At 40.6% G+C, this 17,224-nt stretch overlaps 1 protein-coding gene across 1 annotated transcript; it reads left to right on the forward strand.

Annotated features, from left to right (window-relative positions):
• Positions 1-794: 794 nt before the first annotated feature.
• Positions 795-12,189, forward strand: LOC115587231 (mixed lineage kinase domain-like protein). The gene is made up of 11 exons (XM_030426936.1): positions 795-839; positions 5,026-5,473; positions 6,780-6,866; positions 7,258-7,432; positions 8,532-8,629; positions 8,710-8,845; positions 9,786-9,870; positions 9,965-10,116; positions 10,587-10,636; positions 11,169-11,309; positions 11,810-12,189. The coding sequence occupies exons 2-11, from the start codon at positions 5,032-5,034 to the stop codon at positions 11,845-11,847; spliced, it is 1,404 nt and encodes a 467-aa protein (XP_030282796.1). The 5' UTR covers positions 795-839; positions 5,026-5,031; the 3' UTR covers positions 11,848-12,189.
• The last annotated feature ends 5,035 nt before the right edge of the window (positions 12,190-17,224 follow it).

Raw genomic sequence — 17,224 nt, forward strand, 5'->3', positions numbered from 1 at the left:
CTGCCTTTTCACAGCGCTGAGATCAAACCGGGTTTCTTGCGGTTGGTTTTTGCTTTGGACCGTAGCGAGGCTGCTGTTATGCTATGCTAACAGTAACAGCACAGGAAAACTCAGGCAGGGGGACAGTTGAAAAGTTGATTGTAATTACAAAACCAGTTATAAACATTATTAATAAATCTTATGATCATATCTCTAATCAGAGACTGAAGTGATGTTCCTGCAGGTCATGTCGGGGGGATTTCAATCAGGACTCGTATCAGCTGTAGTGGACCTGAGCCAGAAGAACTGAGAGCTGCATGACACACGCAGAACTGTGTTTGACTTGATAATATTTAGTCTACATTTCATCTGGTTTCAGCCCCTGTGGTTCCTCATGACTGAACCCTCTTTTGTGCTGCGTTATCTGAGGGGAAGTCAGAAGACTGGAGCCGTCAGTTTAAGTTGATTTGAGATTTATAAAACAGATATGAAGTTACAAAAAGGATTTTTAGATCCTGCTTTAATAAGGTATTTCTTCACAGCATCTTTTATGATTGGAACGTATCACAATCTGAGAACATCTTAATAAACGCGGCTTTAAATGAAAAGTTTTTTCAGATAACTTTTGATGTGATTTGAGCTGTGTACGTAGAGTTGACCTGGGTTGACGAAGGTGTTTCACATAGATCCTGATAGATCATCAATCTGCTCTGCACTTTAACCCCAACGGTGAGTTATGCTTCTGCTTCAGAGATAAGAAAAAGGGTGAACATGCAGTTTCATTTTTGCTCAGCACACATATATATATATAACTGCCCTCACTCAGCTCAGACAAGAAGCATCTTTGACATCCATCACAGGTGAGTCCTCTTTATGTTTCTTCTTTCTTCATGTCCACAGTAAACTGCTCTGTTTGTGAGTCTGCTGCAGGTTCAACACAGCACCTCTTATCTCTTTACAACAGGCTTTACTGTATCGTTGTTTTGTAGTTCTGCTAAAGAGAAACGTTTAACTCAGTGACGCACCCTCAGGTTTGATGTGTGAAAAGTGACAGCAGGACAAAGGCATGGTGTTCACTCCAGGGCAACAGAGAACGATAATTAACCTGCTGTGTGTTGAAGGAGTTCACCTGCTTATATCAATGAAAAACAAACTGTGCAGATTAAATAAAGATTTACCAGAAGATCAAATCTTATGTGTCTGAGAAGTTTAGGATTTACAAACAAGAACTCAACACTATTGTTATCATTTATAAATGTGGCTTGAAATAAAAACTGCAGAAGAGTTGTTAATGAACACTAAATTGTGTCAGTACTTTGATTTATGCTGAGGCACGTGAATTATCAGGACAACATGCACGAAGAAGCATGAATTCATAAAGTACATGTATTTGTAGTTTCTCATGCCTGACTTCAGGAACAATACGTTAATAAATGCAACGACTGAGGCGTTTAAATCATCATGATTTCTCTCACATGTTGTCCTGATCACTTCAACATGACTTTTTCATGACTTCATCATAATTGTTGCCCTTTTTAAATAACTCTTGCACTGGTCTGTCAGTGATGCTGATAAACAACATATAATCAGCAGTGATGCGGTTGTGAAATCCCGTGTATTAACCATTTATCTTTGTGACCCCACAAACTAAAACCAGCCCTTCGGTTTACTTAGGCATCCTGTATTTTCAATGTATTGTCTTAATCATTGAACTGCTCGGAGTGGGCGATACTGCCCGTCGCCTTCCTGCCCAACTAGTTATACAACAATTACAATGGATTTTGTCACCTCTGTCGTTACAGCAGATGAGAGTGAAGATAAATCCAGTTTTAATCCAGCAGCTGTGTGCTGATTAACAGAGTCACTCTTTAATCCAAAACACCTGCCTCTGTCCCTCCACTTCAGTCTAAGACATAATGGGCTCTATCTTAACAATCTGAAACGCAAGTATCAAACGCAAAGCGCAAGTAGCTTTGTGGGCGGATCTCAGGCGCTGTTGCTATCATGCCGGCGGGATAAATGACTCTTGCGCCCGACGCAAATCTAAAATGGGTTGGTCTGAAGTAGCTACATTAGTCATAGGTGTGGTTTGGGTGTAACGTGCAATAAACCAATCAGAGCGTGATCTCACATTCCCTTTAAGAGCAGGCGCGCTTGTACCATGGCGCATTGCTATTATAATGGCGAATTTGCCAGGCGCAAGCCAGGAGCGGTTCACAGCCGAGGAGACCGACGTTCTCGTCAGGGCTGTAAAAGACCGAGAAGTGGCCTTGTGTGGGGATGGGAGAAATCCATCCAAATTAGCTTTGGTTAAACGGGTGTGGGAGGAAATTGCCACAATTGTTTCTAAGGCTGGCATCCCCATGACATCGCACCGGGCCTTGGGAGCAGAGCACACGGGCCGAGCAGTGCGCAACGGCCAGCTGATGACGGAGCAGCGCAAACACCAAGGTGCAGAGGATCCAGACCCACTACACGCCGTGGCAGCATTGTCAGACCGGACCGCACTGTCCGGGACGCGGCAAGGTATTAATGCCCGTCTTGATCGGGTGGCGATGTTGCTGCGGCCTCTTAGGCGCATCGCCTCAGGTCTCCAAACGCACCACCTGCTCCTGTTGTGCCCCTTCCTCCTCCTCCTCCTCCTCGTCCCCCAACTCCATCTCCGTCCACCCGCTCCACTAGGAGCACATCGCGCATTGCCACTCCCGGACCCTCACGGTAACGGCGGGCGCGTCGCATATCAGAGGGGAAAGGATTCGTTCTTCTGTTTAAATCTTTTCAACTTTTTTTTTATGGTTTGCAAAAACGGGAACTGCTTCCTTGTAGATGAGAGAAGCAAAGTGTATGCACGTTGAGCACACGCTACATTACGGCCAAGCATGCGCCCTTAAAATAGCATCTGAATAAGCGCCACTGACTTTAGACTAGGTTTTTCCTGGTCTGTTGCGAAGTGTTTTCTGAAATGGCAAAATAGCGCCAGTGAACGTTTGTGCCGGAACACGCCTCCTCTTTTCGCTGAACCGCCCCGGCAGTGCAAAGTCATTCCCTAATTTAAGGACGCGCGTCTGTGGAGGGAAAATTCCAATGTGCGCCGAATGCAAAATAGGAATTACACAAGCGCCAGTGTACAAAGTCAATTGCGCTGAGTGCAAGATAGAGCCCTTTATGTGTCTGATATCTGGATTAAACTCATCCTAAAGGCATCAACAGCACAAATACAGCTGCTAGGTGAAGCCCAGCAGACAGCTCGTGGCTGTCTGTCACTCAAAGTTATAAGTAACTTTAAACCTTAATCCAATTTAAATTAGTGAGTTACATAAAAAGTCGCCCCTGTGCAGCTCATGAAGGGACGATTCAGGTAAAGAGATGAAAACAGTTGTCAGTACCAGGCTGTAAACATGTTAAGATTTAAATTTGAACATGGCCTGTTTTGGGATCGACTCGCTTTTGGAGCCTCAAGTGTTCATTTGAGGAACTGCAGTTTTTGATTCTTTTATCATTTGCTTCAATTCTCTGACCAGGAGGCCATAGAAGAAGGACCAATTCAGCCTTTTATCTGAAGGGCCACAAACATGATAAAGAGGAATCTGCTATTTGTAGCAGTACTCTTGTTTTAAGACAATTATCGACATCATATCTGGTCCTGCGTCAGTCTTAAGGATCCTTAAATGTCAGTAATACATTTGTGTTGTGACACAAATGCACCAAATGATTGTATTTCTCAAAGACAGCTTCTTTATTGTATTCACACTTTCAGTGTCTGAGAGGAAAAACGTCAGAATGAGTCAGTCTGCTGACGTACCTGTGGTCTCAGAGCTAAACATCAACAGTTGGTTGGTAATCAAAAGTTACCAACAAACAATGTGTCAACGCTGTCACATCCAAGTTCCTGCTGTGGAGTTGGTTTGTTGAGCCAAGAATTAAAACTCAACCTCAACCTCCTCTCCTGCCTCCATGTTGATAAATCAGATCTAAATAAGAGCTAATGGTGTAGATAGAGGAAAAGCATCAGTTTTAAAGAAACCAAAGCGAGGTGAAGAGCTACTTGTGTACGTGCAGTTATGCACTGAGTTGAAGAAACTGGAGTCATGTATGCCAAGCTATGTTCAGGTGCAGAACGAAGAACGGGAATTTCCAGAGAAAAATGCCAGTGTCAGCAGAAATAAAGAAGAGTAAGGATTGGTTGAGACCATGAGACCATGGGAAGACACTCCCAGTTTTCTGGGTTTAAAAGAGGATGCTCAGTGGTTAGAACCTCAGGTCAGTTCATTTTATTGACGGATTTTGTCTGTGTCTGATCTTGTGCTTTGTTTGCTGGTAAGTAAGTTCTACTGTACTCAGCCTTGAAGACTCCTGATGACTTTTTTGATCTTTAACATTTTTTGGACCAACCAAGTAAAGTGAAGTCGATTTACGACAGCTGGACCTGAGGAGAGGTTCCTCTGGGAAATCTTCTGTGCAGATAACTTCACAGAACATGAGCTCAGAGTCACAGTTCAGTACAGAGCTGCTGATAATAACAGTAGAGCTGTCCTGTCCAGTAGTTTCTGGCACTGGGACGTTTGTAGTGTTTGTTGGGAGGTGGGGTCTCCATGGATCAGACTTGTTCTGCACGTCCCACAGATACTCAATACTGATTTGGAATGTGGAGGCCTTGGGTGTCTTGGGCTCTATGTTGTGTTTGTTGAGCTGTTTTTGTGGCGTGTCAGGGCTCATTGTCCTGCTTGAGGGACCACTGCCATCAGGGTGGGCCTTCACCATGAAGGGCTGTACTTCAACAAAGCTCTTAAGATGTGCTGGTGTGTTGAGTGGCATCCACATCAATGCAAGGAAACAAGATTTCCCTGCACAACATTCCATTGTAATGAGATGATCATTGTTTTTTACATCCCCTGTCAGTGGTTTGAATGTGGTGGCAGATCGGTGTCTCTAAACATTACTGTACAAACTGTAACATGAAAAGATGGATTATAGAAAGAAAAGTGAATTCTTTTTTGCAATTCTTGTACCACAAGTCCAACTTTATGTGCCTCTCTGTCCCCCCAGCTGGTCATGGAGTATGTAAAGTCCATCCCGTCCATCGCCTCACAGATCTACACCCTGGTGAAGAATGTGAAGGCCAACAAGGAGCGCTGTCAGCGTGTTTCTGAGCGAGTCAAAGCCCTGGAGAATCTGGTGGAGTTAATCGGAAAGGAAAAACAGATATTACACAACAAAGAAAAAGCTCTCAAGGAACTATCCATCACTCTGGAATCAGCCCAGAAGCTCATCACAAAATTTACTACGGCCAAGTGGTTGAAAAAGATGGTTAAATCCAGCAGCCACGAGGACGACTTCAACAGTTTGAATGATCGTCTCAATGATGCCTTCGACATCCTGTCTGGAGCCCTGCAGGTGGAGCAGGTGAAGCTGCTGTCCAAGGTTTTTGAACGGACCAACAGAGAGAAACAAGACGAGATCGACAGGAGGGAGGACGACAAGGAGCTGAAGATCTGTGAGTGTTTACAAACCTCAAGATTCTGCACATTTCAACTTGACAACATTTCATCATGTTGTGATGGTCTGAATAAGTTTAGGCGCTGGAAAAAGTCCTGACTTTATCATCTTATTAAAATGACCTGTGTTTCTTAAACACTTGTTTTAAAGTCGTCCTGAACAGTGGTCTCTTGCTGAGCAGCCGTCTTTCCTATAGGCATGACCTCACCACTGACCGTTCTCCTCCCTATAATTAGAGAAAACTTTGATATAATACAATAAAGCGTAGAGATTTAATGTATCCGTTTTTGGCAAAAAATTTACAATGCCAACTTGTTATTCCAGCGACTGAGCTGCCAGGTCATATTTACAATGTAGATGTTGAAATCAAAGCTGTTTACAATCTAGAAGCTGTAGTTCTGATGTCTTTTCTATTCCTAAAAGAGGAGCTTTGGGATCTTTCATGGAGTTGTTATCACCTCAATTCCAAACTTCATGAACAAGCTGCAGACTACTGAGTAGTGAGGAACAGTTTGCAGCATCACACGTTGCTGATAAAAAGCAAGATTGAAAGATATAATTCTGCATGAAAACGACCAGAGCTTTGTTTTATATGATGTTGAGCTGTGTAGCCAATGAGTGAAGTCAGCACTCAGCAGAGACTCTGGTTCTGGTTCTGGTTCTCTGTCTCCTCTCTGTAATGTTACATTCATGAAGTAAAGTCCATTTCAGCTCCAGTCAGCAGTCAACATTACAGAACGTGGAGGTCACCTCCAGATCACTGCTGCAGTCAGGCTGATCAACAGTAGTGAAGATAAATCACCTTTTTAATCCCAAAGATTACTAAGTAATCTCTGAGCTCTCCTCCCGTCAGTAAACGTCTCCGGATCAGAACAGAATCTGATGTGACTCCAGGTGTTTATTCCTCCAGAAGGTCTGAATCTGAACAGCTGATCAGCAACTCCTGTTAAGTTTTTATAGAGAGTCTCACAGTAGCAGAAGTTACACGTACGATTACACACAATTAATTGAGGTTTCAGTTATTCTTTGATTGATCAAACAGATTCACTGCAAGACATAAATTCTGTCAAATGCAACAATGTCACACAAACACTATTTCTGAAATCAACTTCCCCATAATTTACCTGACCTTCACTTCACTATTGAGTCGAGGCGGGAAAGCAAACAAGAATGACTCAAAGGAAGTTTGGCGGGCTGAATGTAAGCAAACACGACTGAGATGTGCGTTGTGTCTGCGCCAGCAGGAGCTGCCAGGATTAAGTGTTTGGTTGCATTTGTTTCATCTGTATTTGTTTGTTCCTCAGTGCTCATCGAACACTTGGAGAGCCAACAGAAAGCATTCGAAGAACTCAAAACCACCGTGCAAATTGTGCAAATACTCGTGGAGAACAGTGAGTACATCAGAACACTTCAGTATACCACACTCTGATATTACTGGAAATGTATCACTGTGAGCTGTAGAAGTGGAAGTAGATGTCGACCTGGTGGGTTTATTTACATACAGTGATTACACGTGGGCACATTTATTCCAGGTGTGAACGAGAACTGATGATAAAACAGGTATAAACTGGCTCACAGTGGAGCATTTAGCATCAGTCTCTCAGGAGTTCATCAAGTAACTGATGGATGTGGAAATAAGCAACTGTTTATATCAGCTTCAAATAATCTGATATACAGTATAAAAAGTGCCGGCTGCCCCCGGTGGCCAAAACAAACATGACAACAGTTAAAAGATACAAAGCAGAAAACTAAAAGATAACTTGTGCCCATTTGTTTTTACAGTGAATAAGCCCAAAGTCACTGATGAAGGCATCAAGATGATCAAACCGGACGAGCTCACGTACAGATATCCCAAAGAGCCCTTCATGACAACATCGACCTCAGAGGTCTACAGAGGAGAGTACCACGGCTTCCAGGTGGCCATCAAGAGATACACTGACCTGAACACCAGCTCAGGGTGTGTGCCACATTTCAATACAGGAACTTTTTGTTTTTGCATGCTTTACATTGGGTTACATAAATAACACTGACTAATCTGCATTAAATAACAATCCAGTGCAGCATCCGATATCCAAAAGATGAGGAAGACGAGGTTTTGACCAACAGTCCTGATGTAGTTTACTGTCACATTCAAGCAGCAGGATGTCCTATTTTTGCTTTCCAACTAAGTCGGACGACAAGTCATACAAAAAGCTTCTGTTCAAGCAGAACTTTGCCGCTCGAGTCTCAAACTGCCCAAAAATCTTTAACATTTTGTTCGCTTTGTTTCTCCTGAAACAATGCTGAAGAAAATGATTCTGATCTCTTGTAAATGTTAAGATGTTTTAATCTGGTTTATTTAAAGAAGCACTACAGTATGAAGTTTTGGAGAAGAAATTCAAACTTAAAATGTTAATATTTCCAATATTTATGAGGTGATAATACACATTTTTTACCGTAAGCGAATAAACAAGCTGTTCTCAGGAGAAAATAAGGTCCCAGAAAATTGTTTGAAGCTAGAAAGGTGGCAGGGTCCGCCACATATAAACTAAGTAAAACAGTATTTGTTTCCTGCTACTTTAACCCACAGTACAATTTAGAGGTGAATATTGTACTTTTTACTTCAGTACATTCATTTCATAAGTTTAGTAAAGGTTGATAATAATACTACAAAATGTAATCTATGAATAATTTATGACTTAATATTTATGATTGGGACAAAAATCGTATTGATCTCCGGAGGTTAATTCACAAGCAAGTATAAACTTAAATTAACATGAAAATGTCAAACACACTGATGCAACAATAATTATAATCCAATAATATAATGAAATGGGCCTTTCTGCATAATTAATACTTTTTGATTTGTATACTTTTGTACTTTTAAGTTATATTTTTCATGCAGGAGTATTTATACACTGTGGTTTTTCTACTTTTATACTTAAGTAAGATCTGGTTTCTTTTCTTCTATTTAACTCTGCGAGTTAAATATTGAACTCAATCTTCATTTTGCACTTCCTTCTTGCTTCTTCCTGTGTGACTTCCCGTGTGAATGTAAACACATCGTTTGTGTGCAGGGAGATTAAGTCTGTTTTCAAAAAGGAAACAGAAACCATGAAGCGGTTTGAGTCGCCCAACATCCTGCGAATGTTTGGCATCTGTGTCCAGGAGGACGGTGAGTGAACTGCAGCACCAGAATCATCAGAGTACCTTTCCAATGAGAGTGACGTGATGTGGCAATGTGACTGCCTGTAGGACCCAGATCTCAGTTCCTCGTTGTCATGGAGTACTGTGAGAGGGGAAGTCTCCGTCAGGTCCTGGACTCCTGGGAGGAACTGTCCTGGACCACAAAAGCTCGTATGTGTCTGGACGCCACGAAAGGACTCTACCGGTGAGTCATGTTGGTGATTATTTATATGTTTCGTTCATTGAAAAATGTAAATGATGTATGAAAAATTATTAAATACAGAGAGGAAGGGGAGGAGCTTAATTGTGCAGGTGCATAAAAAAGTAAAATGCTTCATCGCCTGATCATTCAGTATTGATTCGTGAATTTCAGGCGTGGACGATGAGATTAGAATCCTCATCACAGTATGTGTGATTTAAATTGTGACATTGATTTATATTATGAAGCTACTGTCCAGTTTCCGGACAGAAGAGTGTTTGTGTTTGCTCCGTTAAAGGGACAGACTGTGGTGATGATTCTCTGGAATGTTTTGTCTTGTGTTGTGGAGATACCGGTCACTGAGATCTCTGCCTTCTCTCCGATACAATGAAACTTGATGACACTGGAAAAAACCCCAACAGTAATGCCTCTCTCCAAAAATCATGACCGGGTTACTCAAGATAATCACAGGCCTCGATGTGAGCAGTCTTATGCTGGAACTATTTTTTCCCTTATCACTGCACAGACGGTAGCGTGCATCTACTAGAGAGGCGTCATTAAAATGTTTTGCACTGTCAGGATCACGAGCCTCTTCCTTCTGCTCAGTGAGATGTTGTTTTAGCTCAGCAAAAGGAAAATAGTTCTCCTCAGCTGACCTGAAACATTAGCTTGCTTACTTAGCTTAGTTGGCTAAGCAACGCTTCCTTGTGCGCGATGATACAGAAAGAAAATAGTTCCTCTATCAAACTGCTCACAACAAGGTATGTGGATTATCTTGAGTAACCGGGTCATGATTCCTTGGAAGAGACATTGCTGTTGAATGTAAAAATGCATTATTGGCACTTTGACAGTTAAAAATATGAAAGTGCAGCTTTTAAATGATCTCTATGATTGATTGTTTATGCCAGAAGGAACTATAGTCATGATTATCACTGTTGTCTCTTAGACTGCACCAGCCTGAAGAAAAATCCAAGGTTCATGGATGCATCAACAGCTGCAAGTTCCTCGTGTCTAAAGATTACACAGTCAAGGTACTGAGAGCAGTGCATGCTGGGAGCAGACACGGTTTACGGGATTTGGCGTACAGGAATGAAATCTTGACATTGTTGATTTATTTTTAATCAGCTGGGAGGTTTTGAGCTGTCAAAAACCGAGACATCACTGAAAAAGTCAAAGAAGTCGACGAAGTCCAAAGAGTCCGGGTCCCTGTGCTACTACAGTCCTGAGGTCCTCAAGAACATCAACCACCCTTACAGCAAGCAGTGCGAGATGTACAGGTCAGAGATAAACCACAACGTCATCTGTTGTTTAAAATGATGGTCAGTGTCATAAATGCTCTTTCGTACCATCAGGTAGGTAGTTATCAAAATGCAAAATATCAAAATGGGCCTAAGGACAGAGGATGTCGTTCACTGTACAGATTGTAAAGCACATTGAAGCAATGTGATTGCGATTTTTGGGGTATATAAATAAAATTGATTTCATTTGATTGGATTTGATTATTGGCTCCAATCTACTTGTGACGTCACAATAACTAGTCCCTCCCTAGTGGACTCACTATGCCGAAGCAAAAAGCACCCAACTGCTGAGAACAGAGGAACTTTCCTCCTTCAGCAGATGAATGTGAAAACAGCCTTCCAGTGTCAAACTGTGCACGTATATCATCCTTCTCAGTGAAATTTTTTTTTATTGGAGGTGGAATTCAATAGAATGAAATAAACGTTCCTCATTTATTGTTGTCTTTCAGCTTTGGAATCGTCCTGTGGGAAATTGCAACCTGTAAGAAGCCTTTTGCAGGTGTGTATCTGCACAACACAGAGATCAACATCCAGCTGTAAACGTTCTGCTCAGACTTCAGGCAGCTGTGAAAAGTTTCCTCTTCAACACAGAACAGCGACCGTTGTCAGCGTGAAGACAAGTAGCTTAAACTGCACTGCGAGTGACTTGATTTAACAATGACTAGCTCGTTTTAACAGGTTTTTTTGGTTTTCTGTTTGACAATAATTTATAAACCATAACAAATACAAGTACATGAATTTATTTCACATTTATTTACACAGGAACACCCAATGAGAGCAGTTCACTCTCTTTAACGTGGGCACCATCAAACAATGAAAACACCAAAGATTAGAATGAGGATCAAATTGAAAGAGGTTACAGATGGTATTAAAGCTGCATTAAAGGTGCTATTTAGGTTATCTGAGTCTCAATCCTAACTAACCAGAGCGTCACATATATATGTGATGTACTCTCACTAGATGTAAGCATGATCACTCTAAGCAGTTCCAACTGTATTTCTGTTCATAATGTGTTCTCACTTTTCTTCTAGATTGTTCGGATAAGGATATCCAGCAGAAAGTGTGCGAAGAGAAATTTCAGGAGCCGCTCCCTGAAGACTGTCCCAAAGCACTGGGGGATCTGATCAACGCCTGTCGGGCCTATGACAGCTTCCAGAGACCATCTGCTGGAGGTAAGTAACAATTACTTTATTCTAGACTCACAGAGGTTCCATTGAAATGAAAAGAGAGAAATAAAACAAAGGAGTAGTGCCAGGAGTAAAAATGAACCTCTCAGGCTGACAGAGATAGTGATTTGATTTATATTGTGATATATATCAATATCGACTGAAATCAGCCTGTATTACACCTATTTAATTATTTTGATTAATTATCCATATGCACCTTGGAGAACACCATTACTTACATGAAACAGGGCTGACACAGCATCGCCTGTATCTTACTTTTAGAAGGTTATATTTAGATACTGTATCTGCATTACAAATGTTTCAGTGTAGACTTTTTCCATAATTTCAAGATAGATACAAATAAAAAAGGAAAAATACATAAACAAAAAACATTATAAATTCACAATCAAAGACACATTTACATTCTCTGATGTGGCAAATTGTGAAAAAAATATATAACAAGGAATAATGATAATGTTTATAATGTGTCTGTCTCTCTTCTACAGAGCTGATGGATAAACTGCGCATCTTGGTGGAAGAGTAAAGGAGTCATACAACTCTTCATCCCTCTTCATCCTCAGTGCTCAGGGTCTCTGGATTGTTTGACTTAATTTTTTTAAATCTTTTTTTCAACAAATGCTTGTTAAGTAGTTGAAGCATCTGCTCAGGGACTCCTGTCTCACTGCTGGTTGACATTTTAGGACAACTTGGAGGAAAACACTGTATTGTACAGCGTTTACTAACCACAGAGCTGCAGGTCTCCTGTAAACTGACTGTCACACATGTACAATCCCGTCACAAACACCAGCTCTGGAGGCTGTAACTACATCTCTTTTCCACCAAGTGGTAAAAGTCAATGTTGCAACAAAATACAGTTTTCAAGCTTTTTCTTTTTTTTTTTTTTTTATCTCTGAGCCTCTATGTTAACCATGACAACAAACTCTCTGTCGTATCTGATGCAACACAAGTTCTGATGTTTAAATGGTGCAATATACCAAATAAAAACAATAAACAAACCTATACAGTTGTAGAGCCTTTTTGTGTTGAAAATAATATTTTCAAAATAAATATGATTAAGCAGATAAAGATAAGCTATGATAGAAGGGTGGGACTGAGTCTTTTGTTTCTCTTCAGCAAACAACCTCACGTTACATGAACAAAAGTTCTGTTATTTTGTTTCAATAAATCAGCAACATGACGGCAAAGGCATCAGTGCAGTATTGTGATTTGGATTGTTTTCAGCATTTGAGTCAAGAAGTGGAGTCCACATTTTAAAAGACTTGATCAAAAATCCCATCTTAAGGGAGAAGCAGAGACAACAGAAGTGATAACTTAGTGTTTCCAGAGACTCCCTCCATCAGCTGTCAGTCAGTGATATAAAGACCAGCAGAACTTCTGTCCTGTTCAGGCCACAAGTGGAGGGGCCTGTGACCTGCAGACACGGTAACACTTTAAAATAACGATCATTAGTAAGTCCTTTATAAGACATTAGTTAATGATGAACAAATGTTGAACAAAACATCAATAAACCTTTGTAAATGACTAGTTAATACTAAATTAACATATCACAAATATGTTGTAAGTCATCTACAACTAATTAGTTCATTATGAAATGTTCATGAACTAATCATTAGTAAATGTTTACCTAATGATTTGTTATATAATGAAAGAGGCCTGTTCTTCATTCTTCATCTTTTATAACTCATGTGTAAATGTATTACTGAATCATCTATACATTAGTTACAAGTGCTTTTGCATTCCCCTAATCTAACGTGTAAACACTTCATCACCAGAGAATTTGTTCATATCATTAGTAGTTCTTCCTTACTTGTTACCAGTGACGGACTGCTAATCTGGAATTTGGGCAGATGCCTGAGGGGCCACCGGCCCTCGTTCAATCAGAAAGCGGCCGCAAGATTAAGTCTCTCAGCCCCCTTTCAAGCTTTAATAAAGTTCATATGTTAAATGAAAGCCAAATGTCTGCTGATTCTTCGTACTGAGAAGTATTGCAATGTCATCAGTATTTATATACCACATACAAGTCTCTATATCACAGTCATGGTTACACTCTACAGTCACAAACTTTTATATCAGTCTGCATTGTTTTGTAGCGAAATGTCTTATTCAAATGTTCAAAAACATACATGGTTTGAAATAAAACAAATCTACCTGCATTTTTTAATTTGATTATTTGTTTGCAAAAGTTAAAATGAAGCAATGCCTTCTGGGAATTTCAAGACTGAATCGAGTGGACCGTCTGCGTGGTTATTGGAAGTTGAAGTTGAAGTTTAGCTAGCAAAAAAATGAATCAAGGCATCAAGCGACACAAGGGGAGCTGACGGTGAAGAATGCTGCAAACTGACTGATTTGTTTTTAAAATCAAGTGCAGCTTCAGCTAGCACTAGCGCTAATACTGCTAGCATTAATGTTAGTGACACAGCTGAGCCAGCACAGCAGGGATAAAGACAGGACAGTGAGGAATATGAGCAAGAGGAGGATGAAGAGGTAGACATGGATAACTGCGTGACGGTAAGACACGTTTTTTATTATGGAGTGGCTGGTTTGATTATTTATTAATTTGTTTTATGCATTGGGGTTGTGCATTGTTCTGGTGCAGTTGTTTATAGCCTGAGAATTTATGTTCAGCATCACTGGGGCTATCAGAAGTGTGTGTTCTTTACGTGCATCAAAAGTTGCGCCCCCCGCCTCTAAATTTAAGATTGGAGGGCTCCTGAAAGTTTGTCAATAACTTACTTACCTATATAGATAATTTGTGACAGGTAAGGAAGAACTACAAATGATATGAACCCATTCACTGGTGATGAAGTGTTTACACTTTAGATTAGGGGGATGCAAAAGCACTTGTAAATGACTTATAGATGATACAGTAATACATTTACACATGAATTATAAAAGATGAAGAACAGGCCCTAACCCTCCCCCCTTGCGTTGCTTGATGCCTTGATTAATTTTTTTGCTAGCTTAATCTCAGTCAATTTCATACTTCCAATTTCCAACTTCCAACAACCACGCAGACAGTCCACTCGATTCAGTCTTGAAATTCCCAGAAGCCATTGCTTCATTTTAACTTTTGCAAACAAATAATCAAATAAAAAAAATGCAGGTAGATTTGTTTTATTTCAAACCATGTACGTTTTTGAACATCTGAATAAGACATTTCGCTACAAAACAATGCAGACTGATATAAAAGTTTGTGACTGCAGAGTGTAACCATGACTGTGATATAGAGACTCGTATGTAGGGGTGTGCCAAAATATCGATACTACAATATATCGCAATATTTCGTCTTGAGGTACATTATCGATACACTGGTGCCAAATATCGATATTAAAAAATGTAAAAAAAAAATAATAATAATTATTTTTATTTTTTTTGGGCCCACCACCACCACCCCTTTTCGGAGGACAGCTTTATCTTTATTCAAAACATAGTTATACAACCAAATAAAATTTAAAAAATTGTTTAAGTAGCTCTGAAACCCACACATATAGATATTTGATGATAGTTGTAGTCAGTGTGTGTGTGTTAAGAAGAGACACTGTGCAATATACTCTTTGTTTACTTGGCTGTCATTCATGTGAAATTGATTGACAATGTTTTGTACTGTATGTATATTTATACTGTATGTATGTACTGTATGTATATATATGTATGGATATGTATGTGCCTAAATGTGATGATGGTTCTCATAAGAGCTATCGATTTGGGGCCTGTTTCAGGAAGCAAGTTTAACAAACTCTGAGTCAAAACCTGAACTCTGAGTTGACTTACCCTGTGAAGTGAAACTCTGAGTTTTCAGTTCCAGAACAGCTGATCTGAGTAAGGTAAGTCGACTCTGAGTATGTTAACTCTAAGTTGAGCTCGTGCCAGACAACTAGTAAAAAGCCATCAGGAAGCAGACATTTTCTGGGAAAAAAAAGTAACACAGCTGCGGCCGTAATAAAAATCACTGACAGAGTTTTAGATGCGGTCGTCTTTTCATTTTGGATTTAAAATCACTTTCTTTTACATTAGCCTTTCAGGAAGTGGTTGAATGTTGTTTAATGTTTTGTTTTATTTTATTTTAGGCTGTTTTATTTTATTTAAATCAGCTGAAAATGACGTATAGAAACAGTCTCACGATGGCTCCTCACTTTGGTTTTATTTCACATATTAAACAAAGGAAAAGTTTATTCAGTTGATACTTTAACTTGTAGTAGCACCAATAGATGCTGTTTAACACACATATGTGTCCTAACATCCTGCTGAGTAGATGAACATGAAGTGGTGCTCACCTCAACCTACAGCACGTCTAACAGAGGCAGAGGAGCTGGTCCTGAGTCAGGTCGCTGGGTGACCAGAGGCTGAGGGCGTCACTCATCCTGAGGACCCAACATTAGAGGCAGACACACATTTACTGTCTATAGATTGAACTAGAAGTCATTTAATCTATACTCAATGCGGCTAGAAACACAGACTTTGAAATTATGTTGTTGGAAAAAATACAATAGCTATACTGATGATTACTTTTGTAGTTATCCGTGGGAAATAAAGAAAGCCCAATGAAATGTGAGTTATTTCTCTTTTTCTGGCTTCTGGAAGGTGATTGATTAACCTGCGAAGTGATTTTAAAAAAAGAAAAAAACGAAGAGGAATGTTCAGTTCTGAGAGCACATCAGCGATGACGTGTAGCCTGATATTCGCTGTGCAGCCGGAGAATATAAATGACGGACCGATGAGAAGCAGTCTGCTGTTCGATTCAGTCCTCGTCAGGGACTGAGAGCTCATCTAAATGAATCTAACTTCCCCTCCTGGTGTAAAACTATGTGAATTATTTCTGCTTCAACATGATCGGACTGAGAAGGAAAAGACAGCCGCTGTCAGACAGCTCCGTCAGACTCAGGGTTTCTTCAGGTAAACCTGCCAGTGAGCAGGTTATGTTCACAGAGTAAGTTACCGCAGTAACAGACCCAGAGTTTAAGTTACCTCTCTTTCTGGAACTGAAAACTCAGAGTTTCTCTCATCTCAGGGTTAACAAACTCAGAGTTTTCACAAAACCTGCTTTCTGAAACGGGCCCTTGGTCGCTTCAGTCAGACTTGATCTGAAGGTTGTGACAAAAATGAAATTATCTTCTCTGTTTATTATTATATTGCTGAGACCAGCACCACCCTCTACTGACCTCAGACTCTCCAGTCTACAGTGTGGACTCTTCTTCAGATCAGACAGCAGCTTCACTCCTGAAACCTGCAGGTCATTTCCCCACAGCCCCAGCTCTCTCAGATGGGAGGGGTTGGATATCATAACAACTGCAAACAATCTGAATAAAGAATAAATTATGTGCATAAAAATGTCCTATTCAATGAGCTTTTCTCTAAAATTAGTCGAGTGATTTTGTTATTGTGGGTCATACTGTAAGTGGATCCAAGATAGCTCCAAGGACGGCTGCCACGGTGTGTTAGTGCGCGTTGTTTTGTGTTTTTTTGTTTGTTAATTTAACTTTTTGCCGGGAGACCCTCATATTCATAAGGGCAACCACTTCAGCAGACTTATTTCCCACTTTACTCTCCCCATCCATTGAATTATTGGACATACTGGTCAGAGGCGCGTTCACCTTTTCTCATGCAGTGAAACGCCGGAGGAGAGGTGTGTTTGAGCGTCTCCGTCAGCGCGGACATCGCACACAGCTACCAGGAATATTTCTCTCCAACGTGCGCTGCAACAGACTGGATGAGCTTCAGCAGCTAGTGGGAAAAACAGAGACTTCAACTTCTGTTTTGTGTCTTGCGGAGACATGGCTCTGTGGATCGATACCGGACTCTGCGCGGCAGCTGGCTGGCTTCAAACTCTTCAGAGAGGATTGCGACATAGAGCTCTCCGGCAAAACTAAAGGTGGAGGTATCTGTTTTTACACTAACAGTGG

The sequence above is a fragment of the Sparus aurata genome, chromosome 8 (genome assembly GCF_900880675.1).
Source record: "Sparus aurata chromosome 8, fSpaAur1.1, whole genome shotgun sequence".
NCBI lineage: Eukaryota > Metazoa > Chordata > Actinopteri > Spariformes > Sparidae > Sparus > Sparus aurata.

Bases quoted from the DNA above. Each gene is read 5' to 3' on its own strand.
- LOC115587231 (XM_030426936.1), top strand. From the start codon at position 5,032: ATGGAGTATGTAAAGTCCATCCCGTCCATCGCCTCACAGATCTACACC. The intron at 7,433-8,531 runs GTGTGTGCCACA...GTTTGTGTGCAG, and splicing joins GACCTGAACACCAGCTCAGG to GGAGATTAAGTCTGTTTTCA. The intron at 10,637-11,168 runs GTGTGTATCTGC...CTTTTCTTCTAG, and splicing joins CTGTAAGAAGCCTTTTGCAG to ATTGTTCGGATAAGGATATC.